General features: G+C 46.2%; 1 protein-coding gene across 1 annotated transcript in view; it reads left to right on the top strand.

Moving 5' to 3' along the window:
• Positions 1-583: 583 nt before the first annotated feature.
• The window catches only part of ABCG4 (ATP binding cassette subfamily G member 4), a 78,642-nt gene continuing 65,026 nt past the window's right edge, over positions 584-14,199 (top strand). The window contains 1 exon segment of the mRNA XM_061550798.1: positions 584-803. Within this exon segment, the coding sequence (XP_061406782.1) occupies positions 762-803 (42 nt within the window). The 5' untranslated portion in view covers positions 584-761.

Below are 14,199 nucleotides of genomic sequence, written 5' to 3'. Positions count from 1 at the left end.
ACGTTTCGGAGGCAACACAAGCTTCCGTCTTCAGGTGGAACTGTCACAGCCACGACAGCTGTATCAAGTAAATGAGAGATTGCAGGAGCTACCACTTCGTATATATAATGGTTGGAGAGGGGGGAAGGGCCAAGTACAGCACACTTTTTATTCATATGGTAAGGTGAGGCTTAAGAGGGTGAGCCTTTGTTATGGTTTGTGACAACTAAACATGGTAAACATGGTACACCTGTAATAGTTGTCTGTCAAATAATAAATAAGATTGGTCAAATAAGTGTAGTTAAATCTATTTGATATTTGTCACGAATTCCCCACCCACCACCACCACTTCCCACCAATGAACTACTCGGGATCCGTGTAAGCTTTTTGCTTGGGTTGTTTACCACCACCACCATCAACAACAACAACAGCAGCATAAACAACTTCTGTCCCGACCACTGAATGGGGGGGGGGGCAGTCTCTGCGTGGCCACGTGATGCGGGCAGCAGCACCACCACCAGCATCAGCAGCGTCGTCTGCTCCTGCTGCCGGCTAAGCGCGCATTGTGCTGCCACCTGCCCTGCTGCTGCATCCGGGCCAGTCAGCAGATGCCATCATCATTTAATTCTCTCTCCTCCCACACACACACACTCTTTCTCTCTCTCTATTCATTGTTGTTAGAGGCTGTGTCATTGCTGGCTGTTGTTGTCGCTGAGAGCAGCTGAGAGCAGCAGCAGCGACTCTCCCGTGTTTCGGTGTGGCCGTGGGCTCTCTTCCCACGTATGGCTTGCCTCACTGCTGCGTTCTCCTCCAAGATAGCCAAGGTGTGTGTTGTCTGTGTGTGTGTTTATGCCACTACTACATAGCACACACACACGTGTGGTTTGTATGTCTGCACGTACACGATGTGTTTTTTGTTGTAGATTTTTTTAAGTGTGCTAAAATGAAGGGTCGTTGCCCGAAACGTCGTCTATTTTGTGTGTTGTTTCGCCCATAGGCTAGTGTTATTGAATGACGAATGTGTAGAGTTTGTTGTTATTTGTGCTCATGCACCACTGCTGCCAACAAACAAAACCCTTTATGTTATACGGGTAAGCTTACAATCGACATGTGATCTGATGTAGGTGTGTCTAGTATAATATGTATAGAGTACAGTACTGCAATATACAAACCGGTTATGATTAATTGCCGAGTCTGTGATATTCTGTGTGCTGTGCAATGATTGCGATACACACACATTCTAAACATCGTCTTGTTCACTCTGTACACGGCAATATAGTTACACGTTCAGTATATTTGTGCAACTCGCTATACTCTCTGCCACCATGGAAGTTTGTATCCCTTCGCATTGCTCAAATCAACACAAACCAGGCGTGGTGTGCGTCTCCTGCAATTCACCCAGTAGATACACACACACACTATACACCTTGCAATAGATATATGCAATGATCCATATGTACATTTTGTGTGTGCGCGAAGCGGTGCACCGTGCCCGGTTTTTATCAAACTGCGCAGCATGAAGCACCTTGCGGAAATCTCTCCGAGTGTGCGCGTGTGTGTAGACTGCATGCAGTATACACAATGCAGCGCTTGTGTGTGTGTGTATATCCTGCATAGGTGTGGGAGACAACATTGACCTTCTCTCGCGGCTTTAATCGCTACATTGTTGCAAGCACGGAGGCGAGCTCCGATTGTGTAAAACAAAAACTTGTCACGATCGCTACAGTCCAAGCGTCAGTCTCGACATCATCAGCTGATCCATCCGCCGGTGTCGTGCCCGCAGCGATGTTTTCCCATCGCCTCGTGCAAGCGACAAACTCGACATCCGCACGAATCGTTGGTTGGTTTGTTTGCTTTGCTGCGTGCGAATGTGATTTGCTAAGCTTATGTAAGAATCGTACGCGCACAGAGACGCGTTGGCAACACAAGAGGAGGGACATTGATAGATAGATAGATCGTTTATTGTCATTGTCACCAGTACAACGAAATTAAAAATGCTCACCAGTCAGGGCATCATGCTCACCAGTCGGTACAACGAAATTTAAAATGCTCACCAGTCAGGGCATCATGCTCACCAGTCAGGGCATCATGATGATGATGTTGTTGTTGTGACTGCACTGGTTATAACATCAGCGTCATTTTCAATGGGTGATGCTATCCCCAGAGCTCTGTGTTATCACCACCACCCCCTCGACCGTGCTGTTCGGTAACAAATGTGTCGCCGTCTATAGAGGATGTGTTGCGTGTTCACACTCGCAGCTCGAAGGCTTCTTCTTTCCGAAGAAACTTTACCCAGACCTTACACAGAGCTCTAATTTTATTCGCGGTGATGTGATGATGGGACCTTCATCACGGATCATATTATTGTGTGGAAGTGCGTGGGGATTAAAGGGCCCATCCATTTAGTATGTACGCAACATATATGTCAAAACTTGACCGCCCCCCCCGAATCCTATAGAACGGCCGATATTTAATTCACGCAGAAACGATAAAGGATCAATAATATTGACGTGTTGAAGCAGACAGTCCACCGCCGGGCGATCTAACTTATTTGAAGGCCAATGTAGACACATTATTATCGAGACTTCACTACCCCCACGTGTTTCCTATGCGTACGAAGATTGTCAGTAGACCCCCCCCCCCCATACACACGCATTTAGGTTAACCCCCTTCCATGCGTATGCACTAAACGGATGGCCCCTAATGGGGAGATGGATGGTGGGGGGTGGGTGTGGGGTTAGTTGCTTGGCGTGTGACCGATTTGCGACACGAAATAATCGTGGAAAGATCATCGCGGATTTATTGGAAGAATGGGGATGCGGATAGTAGGGCTTCTTCGCGGGAGTCTGCATATACCACTTCCCATATAGGGTGGAGGTAATAGGGTCGCGGATAAGAGTTCTCAGAATCTAAATGTTGATTTCAGCTCGAGGAATCCGATGAGCTATTAAGCTCTTTTAAAAAAATGAAATTAAAATTAAAAAAAATAAAATAAAAAATCACGACGTTTCGGAGGCAACACAAGTCTCCGTCATCAGGTGGGACCGTCACAGCCGGAGACTTGTGTTGCCTCCGAAACGTCGTGATTTTTTATTTTTTTATTTTTATTAATTTTAATTTCATTTTTTACCTACGTGACTTTACCGAAAGAACTAAGAGTATGAATCCTTGCAGTCACGAAAGCTTCAAATCTAGAATTTTTTTTTTAAATTTACTTCCAGCAGTTTCACAGATGTCTCCATTTAGACAAACGTTACGTTTGAGTTTTTCACTTCTGAATTGTATTCTGTTGCAGCAAAATCCACGTTGTGCTGTACTTCTATGCCCCCCCCTCCCCGATACAAACACGGGCTGACCAGCCGTGGTGAAGTATGGTCAAATATAACCTGCAGCCTTGCTGGACATTCCGTGGCTTCTGCTGTTATTGTCGATGTCAGGCCGTACTGTATCTTGTAATGACAGGCGACAACGGGGACGCGACGTCAGGATTGAGGTTTTGATCGAGGGCCCTTTATTAAATGAAGGTGCGAGATACGAATCGATGCGTTTTCTTGTGCGTCGGTCAATATTATCCTTTATTTGAAATTAATCACCCACCCAACAAATATTCATGTAAACAAGGCCAGTTGTAGTGATTGGGTGGACGGATAGTGGCAGGAGTAGTTTAAGTTATTAAACCGGCCCCCAAAAAATGTTGTTCCATTTCCCCGAAATATCAAATTTCTGATTAAATTCGGTTATCATTGATATGGCCAACCTTACAAACGGAAGCGATTCCGATTCTGCGCGTCCCACGCGAATCGAATTGCGGCAACAGCGTTGTTCAATGGACTAGAATCGATTCGCGATCGTCGTCAAGAATCGATTCCTGCTGACTGCTAGTAACCTCCCCGTGTGACCGATAGTAACCCCCAGCCGCGTATCGCAAAACCCATTTGACATTTTGGTATAGCAACAAAAGCGCGCAAGCTCCGTACGAAGGACAATTAAACAACACCTCACGGAGTAAATCCTCAGTGTTCACTTATTAACACGTTGAAAAAAAACCTGCAATGCAGAAGTAATAGATTAATAACACAAATTGCTCGTTCGGTAAAACTGTATGCCGATATCGCAGTGATAGTGTGCGCATTTATTGTGAAGCCGTAACCAATTATATGGATAGTCATCGGTTATGTACTCTTATCAGGATGATGTGTACATTTTCACGAGGTAATTGTGGATTACAGTGACAATGCAGCGCCTTAAATATGCAGAACAATACATTGAGATCGATGCTTGCATACGGGACGATAATATAATTGCCCTTCTTCTTGGTTCTTTAGGTAAAGTAACGTAGAATGGAAATAATAAAATAAAATAAAATATTTTTATTATTTCCATTCTACGTGACTTTACCGAAAGAACCAAGAAGATGAATCCCTGCAGTCACGAAAGCTTTAAATCGAAATATAATTGCCCTTGTTCTGGAATTATATTGGAAAGAAAGTGGCCATCGTTTTGATCATCATTACTGGCTGATTGTTTGTGTATTGCAACGACACGTTTGACTCTGACGGTACCGCAGTGCAATGCTGCGCTTCCTGTATTGAGAGCTATTAAAGCCTCACATTCCTCAGTGGAATTATGACAGTTCATTGATGGTCATCAGTTATTGATGGCCTCATAAATAATACAGCAACGCATTGCTGTTCAGTATTTGTCTAACATATGGTGAAATCCGTGTGGTTTAATCCACATATAGGTGCACTGCCAAGTCCCAATGTAATACTGTACAGTACCACGTTTCGGCACTGTGCCCGTATTGCATTGATATCGTCAATACTTTACATCATTATACACATTTTTTTTCAATAACATCTCAGAATTGCGGTGTTGTTCATTTATCGCGAAACCGGTGCTGCTGTAACCGTGGTCGGGGCGTGAATGGAGGAAACGTAGCCCGCATGTACACATCGTTCTTCCACGTTTGATTAAATGCCCCTTGGAAACATTTCCCTGGCCAGTGCGCAATCATCCACGTCAGTGTCCTTCACTCGTTTCCAGAGGAGAGGCCACGCTTTCGCTGATAAGACATCGTCGGTGTGAGGGCCACCACACGTTTGAAACCATTGGGGGGTGTTTAACAGGAACACGATGAACGGGGCAGGGTGTTTTCATATTTGTGTGTTGTCGGGGGCCGCACAAAAGGCCACCCAGGACCCCCCAGTGACCAGCGGGCCTTGCAATGAACAACACCGCTCTGCAGTCTACTACAGCAGTGCTTCTCAACCGGTGTGTTTTCAGAATCGCAAGTTGCTGGGAACAAACTCCCTCCGTGCCGTTCAGTGGCCGATCCACCCACCACCTCCCCACTCTGAAGCCCTCTCCACATTGGCCGTGCGAGCGCGCAGTACGGCGGGTGGTAGATGGTCGTCGGCCCTCGTCATAGGGCCCCCCTCGTCCTAGAGCCCCCCTCAACCTCCCCCGTGGTCGCACAAGCGAAGTCGGGCAAAACTGTAATGTGCAGTCAAAAACGGGCAAAGAAGCACCGCTCACACCGGATTTGACATGGGAGCTGTTTGGGGTAAGGATACACTGCGATATTGAAACGTTCCCCCCCAAAGAGAAAATTCGGCAACGTCGTACGATATGAGGTCAATGATAGTCGTATCTTTCGATTTAAAGCTTTGGTGACTGCAGGGATTCATCTTCTTGGTTCTTTCGGTAAAGTCACGTAGAATGTCTGTGTTGCTGAAATATCGTCGAATCGTTGATGGGCATTGCTCGTTTTGTTGTTAACATTTGATTTGATTTCCTGACAAAATGTCTATGGATCAACAATAGTTCAGAAACACGGAGGCAATTATGAAATGGTAAAATAAAGTAGCCGCTACTCATGAGAGTAATGCTTTCTAAAACGTTTCCTGTAGTTTTAAGACGTCATCGTCATTTCCGTAGTTAATTAGATGAATTGATCATTTCTTTAACTGTCACTTGCGTGTGCTTTTTATGAGCGTTATATATTGTACAGTTACTATGATTACTCGCCTAGTGGCAGCTGGCTTATGTTGAGTGAACTGCAACTGAGCAACCTTTAAGTATCGCACAGTACTTTTCATTCGTACACGAAGCACAATGGTTCAAAAACAAGACTATAAAGATGGAATTTAACATGACAAAGTTGTGAGAAACTGAATCGCCAACTTCAAGATCCTCCATGGACTCGCCTCAGTCTACATCTCCGCTCTCATCTCATTCTGCTCCCCTGAATGAGACGAGAGGGAAGATGTAGACTCAAGGGCTTCCTCTTCACCTCTGCCTTGTAATGGTTACGATACACCGTATGCATAGCAGCCACATAGCAGCAAGTAACTGTACCTGTGGGATGGCAGGAAGGACGGCAAGGTCAAATTTCGATTTAAAGCTTTCGTGACTGCAGAGATTCATCTTCTTGGTTCTTTCGGTAAAGTCACGTAGAAGGGAAATAATAAAATAATACAAATAAAACAATAAAATTCTCACGACGTTGCGGCCACAATGTAAGCAGCCGTCCTCCTCCCACCCAGCTTAAAATACGCTGCCAAGCTTAGCAGTGTTAATTAGGACGCTGTCTTTCCGATAGCTTTGTTTCTTCACCTGAGGACGGCTGCTTGCGTTGTGGCCGAAACGTCGTGAGAATTTAATTTTATTATGTTTTACTTTTAATATTTTATTATTTCCCTTCTACGTGACTTTACAGAAAGAACTAAGAATACAGAAAGGTCGTTTATATGCGAGCTAAATTTGGTTGTTTTACCGTCAGGCGTGTGAGTTTTCGCCAGATATTCCAGTTCGCCCCCGCCCGAAAGCAGAAAATACTGAGAACGTGACCCAAGCGGTGAGGTGCAAAAGAAAGCGTAGCACGTGACTATTAGCCTCATGCCCTATTCACAATTAATATTTCACAACATTTACGCTAACCATAGGGTACAGAAATATTAAACATCTCAAACTTTTTGACGGAATAACATAAATAACAGTTTTTAGAATTAGACCATTGTGGTTACATTGGCAGATATACTGTGCAGGTGTTTGGTATAATATGCTAAATGAAGCTAAACAATACCATGCAGGACTAAATTACAGGAATTAAGACCTAACATGTCCATTGTTCAAATGTGTAAATGTTTGTGACTGTAATGACCAGGACCGCCAAGAGGTTGCTGGTGTCCCCAGGCCGGATAGAGCCTGGGTAGAATGTCACGTGGGGGGGGGGGTGGGGGGGTGGGGGGGGTGGGGTGGCCCTTATTAAGCTGGCAAAAATCAGGTCGGTTGTGGGGCCTCTTTGTGTGGTGCCTGTGGCAAAATTCCCCCTTTGCCCTCCCCTCCCTCTTTGGGCACACCTGGCAAATACTTCACATGTTTTTAACCCTTTCCCATTCCAAGACGTCTGCAAGTTGCAGGGTGGGTCCCGTTCACCGCTGAATCTTGGAACGTGCAAGCGGTTGGCGTTAGTTTTATTTAGAGAGGTGAAGCGACGCTGTTTTTAAAGAGATTGTACTGTACTCACCGCAGAGAACTGTAGCGACACGACCGCACTCTAAGATAGCTGGTGCCCAACTGTGCCACACGCCCTCCCGCATGGAAGTTTTACTTCCGATTCCATTCAGAATCGATTCCGATGACGTAAACGTACGTAATCGGAACAGAATCGGAAGAAATGCTGATAACGTACACGAACGTCATCGAAACGGGGAAGGGTGACTAGAAACATGACATGGCATGGCGGTAGCGCACTCACCGCTTGTTGCAGATGCCCACGGTTCGAATCTAATGGTCGCCCTGATTAATACTGCAGTTATTTTAACCACACAAAAATACACGCCCTTCTGCTGTGCAGTGGATTGTCAAAGATCCTGTGACGTTGTTCACAAGAGTGGGCCTCTGTGTGTCGGCGTCATGGTCTGCATTTGGAAAATAATCCGCAAAATTCTAAATTGGAATCTAACCAGAAAACATTGACGTCAACTGCGAAAACTTGGCAGTACCCTCTTGAAAAAAACCTCTTATTTGTAATACATTACTAATAACAATACCTTTTGGCATGTACAATTTTCAACTAATGCTGGGGGGGGGGGGGGGCATGCTAAATTTCTTAACAATGATAAAATTTGATTTAAAAAAACGTTAATGTTTTGTTGCTATGGGAGACCGACCTTGACAGAGAAGAAAGAGAGCGAGAAAAACCAGCGCTAAAAGGCTGCTATATAACATCATCAGTCGCCTATGGCACTGTTGGAGGAAGACCTCGCCATGTATGTGGCATTGCTCAGCCTTGCGCTGCCACCATTCATCTCGCTCATGTAATTGAGCTAAATACGGCACACTGCCTTAACAACAAGGGCAAATTACGAATCGATTCCACGTGCTCCTCCCCTTCACCAGTCGACCCTTTGCCGATGGAGGTGCACTCCCTCCACACTGCTTCTGACACTGCAGACTCGAGCGCTGCCGTTAATGTTGCTAATTAAACTGCGGTTGCCAATTAAACAACTGAGTACTTCCGAGGACAAAATGCACGTTGGAAAGCGCTACTAAAAGCCATTTCATGTGCACGATTTGTCTTGTTTTTTTTCGTTGATCACAGAAAAGGGTGGACGTACCGTTTCATTCGTCACCTGCCACCGACAATCGGCGCATGTAGTGGCATCGCGTTTCCAAAAAGCAGCCCTTGCTGGCCATTAAAAAATTTGGAATCGTGTTAACCGGTCCAAGATTTTCCCCTTGTCGTACAAACTAATTCCACTTGCAAATACAGGGTGCTTCAAAACAATGTTAACACTTACGTGGGACTATCGGTTTTAATAGAAAAATGACGGATAATGATAACAAATGTATGTTAATAGCGTCAAAAAGTCAGTCTCCACTTTTTCGCCACCATTGTCAAAACGTGCCTGGAATCTTCTCCAGGTGGTGTCCAGAGCCTCAGAGGTGTGGACTCGAGTCATGTGACTTGGACTCGAGTCAGACTCGAGTCATGAATTTGATGACTTCAGACTCGACTTGGACTTGCATAACAATGACTTTGTCCCACCTCTGGCAGAGCCCGGAGGCACATCTCTCGTGGTATTGTTGCAAATTCTCCGAAGTGTTCACATTTTTTTGAAGCACACTGTATTATCTTCTTGGTTCTTTTGGTAAAGTCACGTAGAAGGGAAATAATAAAATAATAAAATAAAACAATAAAATAATTCTCACGACGTTTCGACCACAACGCAAGCTGCCGTCCTCAGGTGAAGAACAAGTCTGTCGGGAAGACAGCGTCTGAATGAAACATTATGTTTTATTTTTATTATTTTATTACTTCCCTTCTACGTGACTTTACCGAAAGAACCAAGAAGATGAATCCCTGCAGTCACGAAAGCTTTAAATCGAAATTCACCCTGTATTAATCTGGAAAAAGGCCCACACACAGGCTTTCAGCTCAAATATTTTGTTATAGACACTAGTGAGACCTCCTACCCTCTACAGCCTTTAGTCAGAGAGCGGCGCGCTGAGGATGGTGGCAGAGGTGTGTGCGCTTGCAGGTGGGGAGCGGCAGTGTAGCGGTTAGCGCGCTGCACTACGAACCTCGCCACCTGGGTTTCATTCCCACTCTACGGCCAACACCAGTGACGATTATCTGAGCCGGTCCTGGACCTCCCCTAGGTCGACTCGGTCTCAAATGAGTACCTTGGTGCGATGTGTGAATATCACCACTAGGGAGACAAGTCAGACAACGGTGTTGATCGGGTGTGGTTTTTGGCCACCCAACCCGCTCGTGTGACGTGCCGAGCCTTAATGGGTGCCACTCGCGAAACAGCACTTGCCCCCAAAAGTCTGCTAAGGCTACACGGGTGGGAATCTTTGTCGTCTTTTGTGCCTGCAGGCGACAGACGAGCGTGGTTGTGGGTTGCCGTGTGGGCATTCGCGAGGAGCTTTGGCGAGAGGGAGGGCTGCATTTTCAAATCTGACATCACAAGGCATACAGCCGCCCTGCCACTGCGCACTCCCCAGCAGATGATGTCACGAGCGCCTCTTCCAGTCCTCTGCATCTCTCCCACTCCCACCAAGCAACAGCAATCCATCCAGCCAGCCTTGAGCCTTGAGGCAGGCATGAATATTTAATATCGACTCGCAGCTTGCGCGCACGCAGGCAGGCAGGCACACACACACACGCGCTACCAGCCGCAACGTATTCCTTATTTAGCGCATTTGGAGCCGACGCAAGTGTATACGCTAATTAGCTTTGTGTTGATTGTTGGTGCGTTGGATGTTGAAGGCTTCACGTAATTGTCCCACGAAGAAAGCTGTGTGGCTGAATGTTGACGTCAAGGTCATCCCAGTAAACTCGGTCCCCAAACGGTGCTCGCGTAGAAGTCGCGGTAGTAGTATACAGTGTGTTGCAGATACAGCGTGAGACGACAGGGTTTGCTGTGTGTGTGAGAGCAGTCTCCAGCCACACGGTGCCATCCAGGTGCTGTAATTGGACCGAGACTCGCACCTGTAGAGGTGAGTGTATAGTGACATTTACTAGTCGGTGTAACGGTGTAATGCCGGACCTTTGCTTCAAACGCTCTGTAAACCCACACACTTTTGTGTGTTGTTCCCTCCGCTCACCACCACTGCCGCTGCACCTTCGATTAGCACGGTTAGCTACGTACTGCGCGAAATTAGTTAAATGTGCACTTGTCACTTAGGGAAAGGGGTGCCTGCCTGTGTGTGGGCGTGCATGTTTTTCTTAATGCAACAGTGTTGCATGCGGACGATAATTCCGAATAGGTAATCGCATTTTGGTTTGTTCACAATACGTGTTGAACTGACTTTGGTTTGTCATCAGTTGTTTTCACGTTCCGTATGCGTACAAGACAACCGAATTGCTACTTTATCATGCTTTGAATGTCTGCTGTGAGTTGGACTGCGTCTATAGGCCACGTGACCAAACATAGCCGGTGTGTTGCGAGCAATCGCAAAGTGAGATCTAGAATTTGGTGAGGAGTTTCACGCAAACCATTAACTTGCCTGAAAGGCAAAGCAACGGAGATAAGCGATTTAAAGATATCTATGTATAATTTAAATGTGCACATTCTGTACCAAAAAAATAACACATCTACTTCATAGGTTATCACCTGTCCTGGTTTTCCCTGGATCGTTTTTTCCCTGAGTTTGCTTTCGCGGGAAATCAATACATCTTTCGAGAACATTAAATATAAGTATTTTGAGAAGGTCTACTTCCCATGATGATACACTGTATCCCGGTTTCTTGTACGGCAAGAAGTGGAAATTCGCATACTGTACTGCACTGCACTATTAACTATTCTATTAGGGAATCTGTTAAGGAATTGTACCGGATCTGTACAAGAAAGTAGTTCGTCGTCAACCGCTCTGAAACCGCGTTATAACGGCACGCATTCCTCGTTATGACGCGCGCCTTCTGCGTTATAACGGTACGCGTACCGCGTTATAACGGGAGCGTACCGCGTTATAACGGCGTGTGTTCCGCGTCATCGTGCGCGCCTTCCGGGTTGTGCGAAAAGTGTGGAAGAACCGCGTTCAGTTTTTTAGAAGGGAGTTTTAACTATCAAAGTCCACGTGGTAGTTAAAATGCATCAACTGCTACTTGCAAAGCACCGTGGTTGAGTGAGCACAAAGACAAATAAGGGCATTGGAGGGTAGTGAGTGAAGTCCATCGTGAAGGTGTTGCATGAAGTGTTAGATCGGTTCTGTGTTGCCCTTAATGGAAAGCGGAATGCTTTTCCCTCTTCCATGTACAGATATTCAGGATGTGTTCCTGATGTTCGGATTGTTCAGATCAGTTACATTTGGCGCCGAGAAACAACATTTAAAAAAAAATGTGATTACGAATCAAACTGATAATAATTACGTCAAATGAAGTGATATCTCTTTCACGACGTTGCAAAAAGTGATATTGCATGCCGTTCGGGTAACACTTTTTCGCGTGCAAACAGACACGTTAAATTATAACACAAAGTGATTAACGTATCTTGCCAAAAAAAAAATGAAATGCATAACTCTCATCTCTCGTGTAGAGGCAAGGCTAAAGTCAAGGTTGGGAAGGGTGTTACCTGAGCCGACGTGCTGAGGTGCGGTAACTAAACACCGAATGCTTTCTTTCTTTGCACGTGGACTTAATCGTCCGCACCTTGTATGGGCGTAAATGTGCTCATGTGGTCCCTCTCCTGCCTTGGGTGGCTTCTTGAGCCAATGCTCTCGAGCCAACCGCGGTTTGGAGAGCTTACAAGAAGGTTGAGAGAGGGGCTACATTATTAATCAGCACATTCATTCCACTTCCACGAAAGGGCCGTGTCGACTCCCAACAGCCAAACACGATTTATTATGCGGTGTTTTGTTTTACCAGGTAAGGCCTACTGAGCTCTATATAGTTATTTTTTCAGAAGCGACCTGGCCACCACAAATGACAGCTCAACTGTGTGGCTTATCATCACGTGGATAACAAATTTATATCAGCCAAATCCTCCTGAAGTGCGTGCTTCTTAAATGTGGAGGGGAAATAACTGGTGGGGCCGGAGAAAAATCCATGCCACCACGGGGAGAACTGGGTTAGCATCGAACCCACAACCTCCTGCATACCAGGTGAGGTTGTGAACATCTGGCCACTGTGGTGCCCCATAATTCTACTTAATCATCCCTATCTCCTGCAAATGGCTCTTACATTTGAAGGCGCAGAACATCGCTTTATCCGCAAATGGTACCGATGTACTAATTATGTGCGCCCCTCAACCCACCAGTGACAACCCTCCAACAATAACAGAAGAAGCAAACGGTGTACAGGAGGACCCTCTCACTAGCTGCGCGAGCCCTCGTGTGACCTCCGCAAACCCTCTCGTTGCTAGACGCGGTTGTCCCACGTGGCCAGGATTCTTCTGCTCGTTATCACTGCCCCGTGGAATCCTTCCTCCTTTCAGACTTCTCTTTTCACAGCCAAACTCGGCCCAATGCTGTAATGAGAGCGCATAGTCGGCGAACGTTTTGACTGCTCTTCTACCCCACGGCCTTTTGCAACAACAATTTGTTTTTGCTACCTCGTTGCCGGCACAAAGTGCTCAATGTATTCAACCGCGTATGCAGTGCAGGAAAGCCTCGCTGAACGTGGGGCGGTGGGGGTGGCTGGTTACGTTCCTGGAAAATGCCGCGTTGGGCAAAGCTGCGTTCGTTAAAACCGCGTTCAAGGCGAGGAGGGTTCTCCGAAACTCTAAACGCGCTATTTAGAGAGACGTGTTTTGTTAGTGTTTTGCCTCTTCTCCCGCTCTCCCGTAAAGACTTGACAACATTTAAGGAGATGGACCGTATTCTCTGTATTTTAAAGTAAGGCACGCACCTCAAGCATTGGGGGACATTTTGGAGAGAAAAAAAACCAGCCCAACAGTTATCTGGGAAATATCAACGTCCATAATAAAAGTCTCTTGTGAGAAAAAAATTGCACGTCTAATATATGAAACTATAACCATATACGAAATTTCTACTCTTTGGTTCTTTCGGTAAAGTCACGTAGGTATAAAATAAAATAAATCACGACGTTTCGACCACAACACAAGCAATCATCATCAGGTGGGGAACCACAGCAATATTTTTTTTTTGCTGAAGTGGGAGAGATGCCGTGGTAAGAGGTGTTATATAGGTGAGAAAGGGGGGAGGGGCAAGGGGGGGAGAGAGAGGGGGGGGGCTGTGTGGAACGCTAGCCTTTCTCACTTATGTAGGACTTGAAATATGACGCGCCACGCGTTCGGTTGTTCTGTTGCTATGCAAGCGAGCGGTGTACAGTGGGGGGTATCATAGGACGGGGTTGTTGTTGTCGGGCGTGAGGGAGACGTCGTTAAGATGGGCGACAGGTTTTAGGGGGTAACCGAGGATGCAGGCCGGTGATTGGTTAGGAGGGTGAGTAGTTAATGACCGGCGCCGCTCTGGCGGGAATAACAAGGCCACGTGAGGCTGGGGGCCTGGGGGCGAGTGACGAAGCAGGGGGGGGGGGGGTGAGATAATTGATTGGGACTAATTGGTGTGGGGATAAGAGGATAGCGTAACAGAGAGACGGGAGTCTTCATTGGGATTGGAGCTGGAGCGGTTGGTGCCAGGGAGAGAGACGGAGCAGCAGTGAGTAGAGAAGATACGATAACGGTAGCAGTGGATAGAGATAGGATAGAGTTCGGTAACAGTGGATAGAGATAGGACAGAGTACGG

The sequence above is a fragment of the Lethenteron reissneri genome, chromosome 13 (assembly GCF_015708825.2).
Source record: "Lethenteron reissneri isolate LAM-NWPU_2019-01 chromosome 13, ASM1570882v1, whole genome shotgun sequence".
Lineage (NCBI taxonomy): Eukaryota > Metazoa > Chordata > Hyperoartia > Petromyzontiformes > Petromyzontidae > Lethenteron > Lethenteron reissneri.
This window is presented reverse-complemented; position numbering and strand designations above follow the sequence as displayed.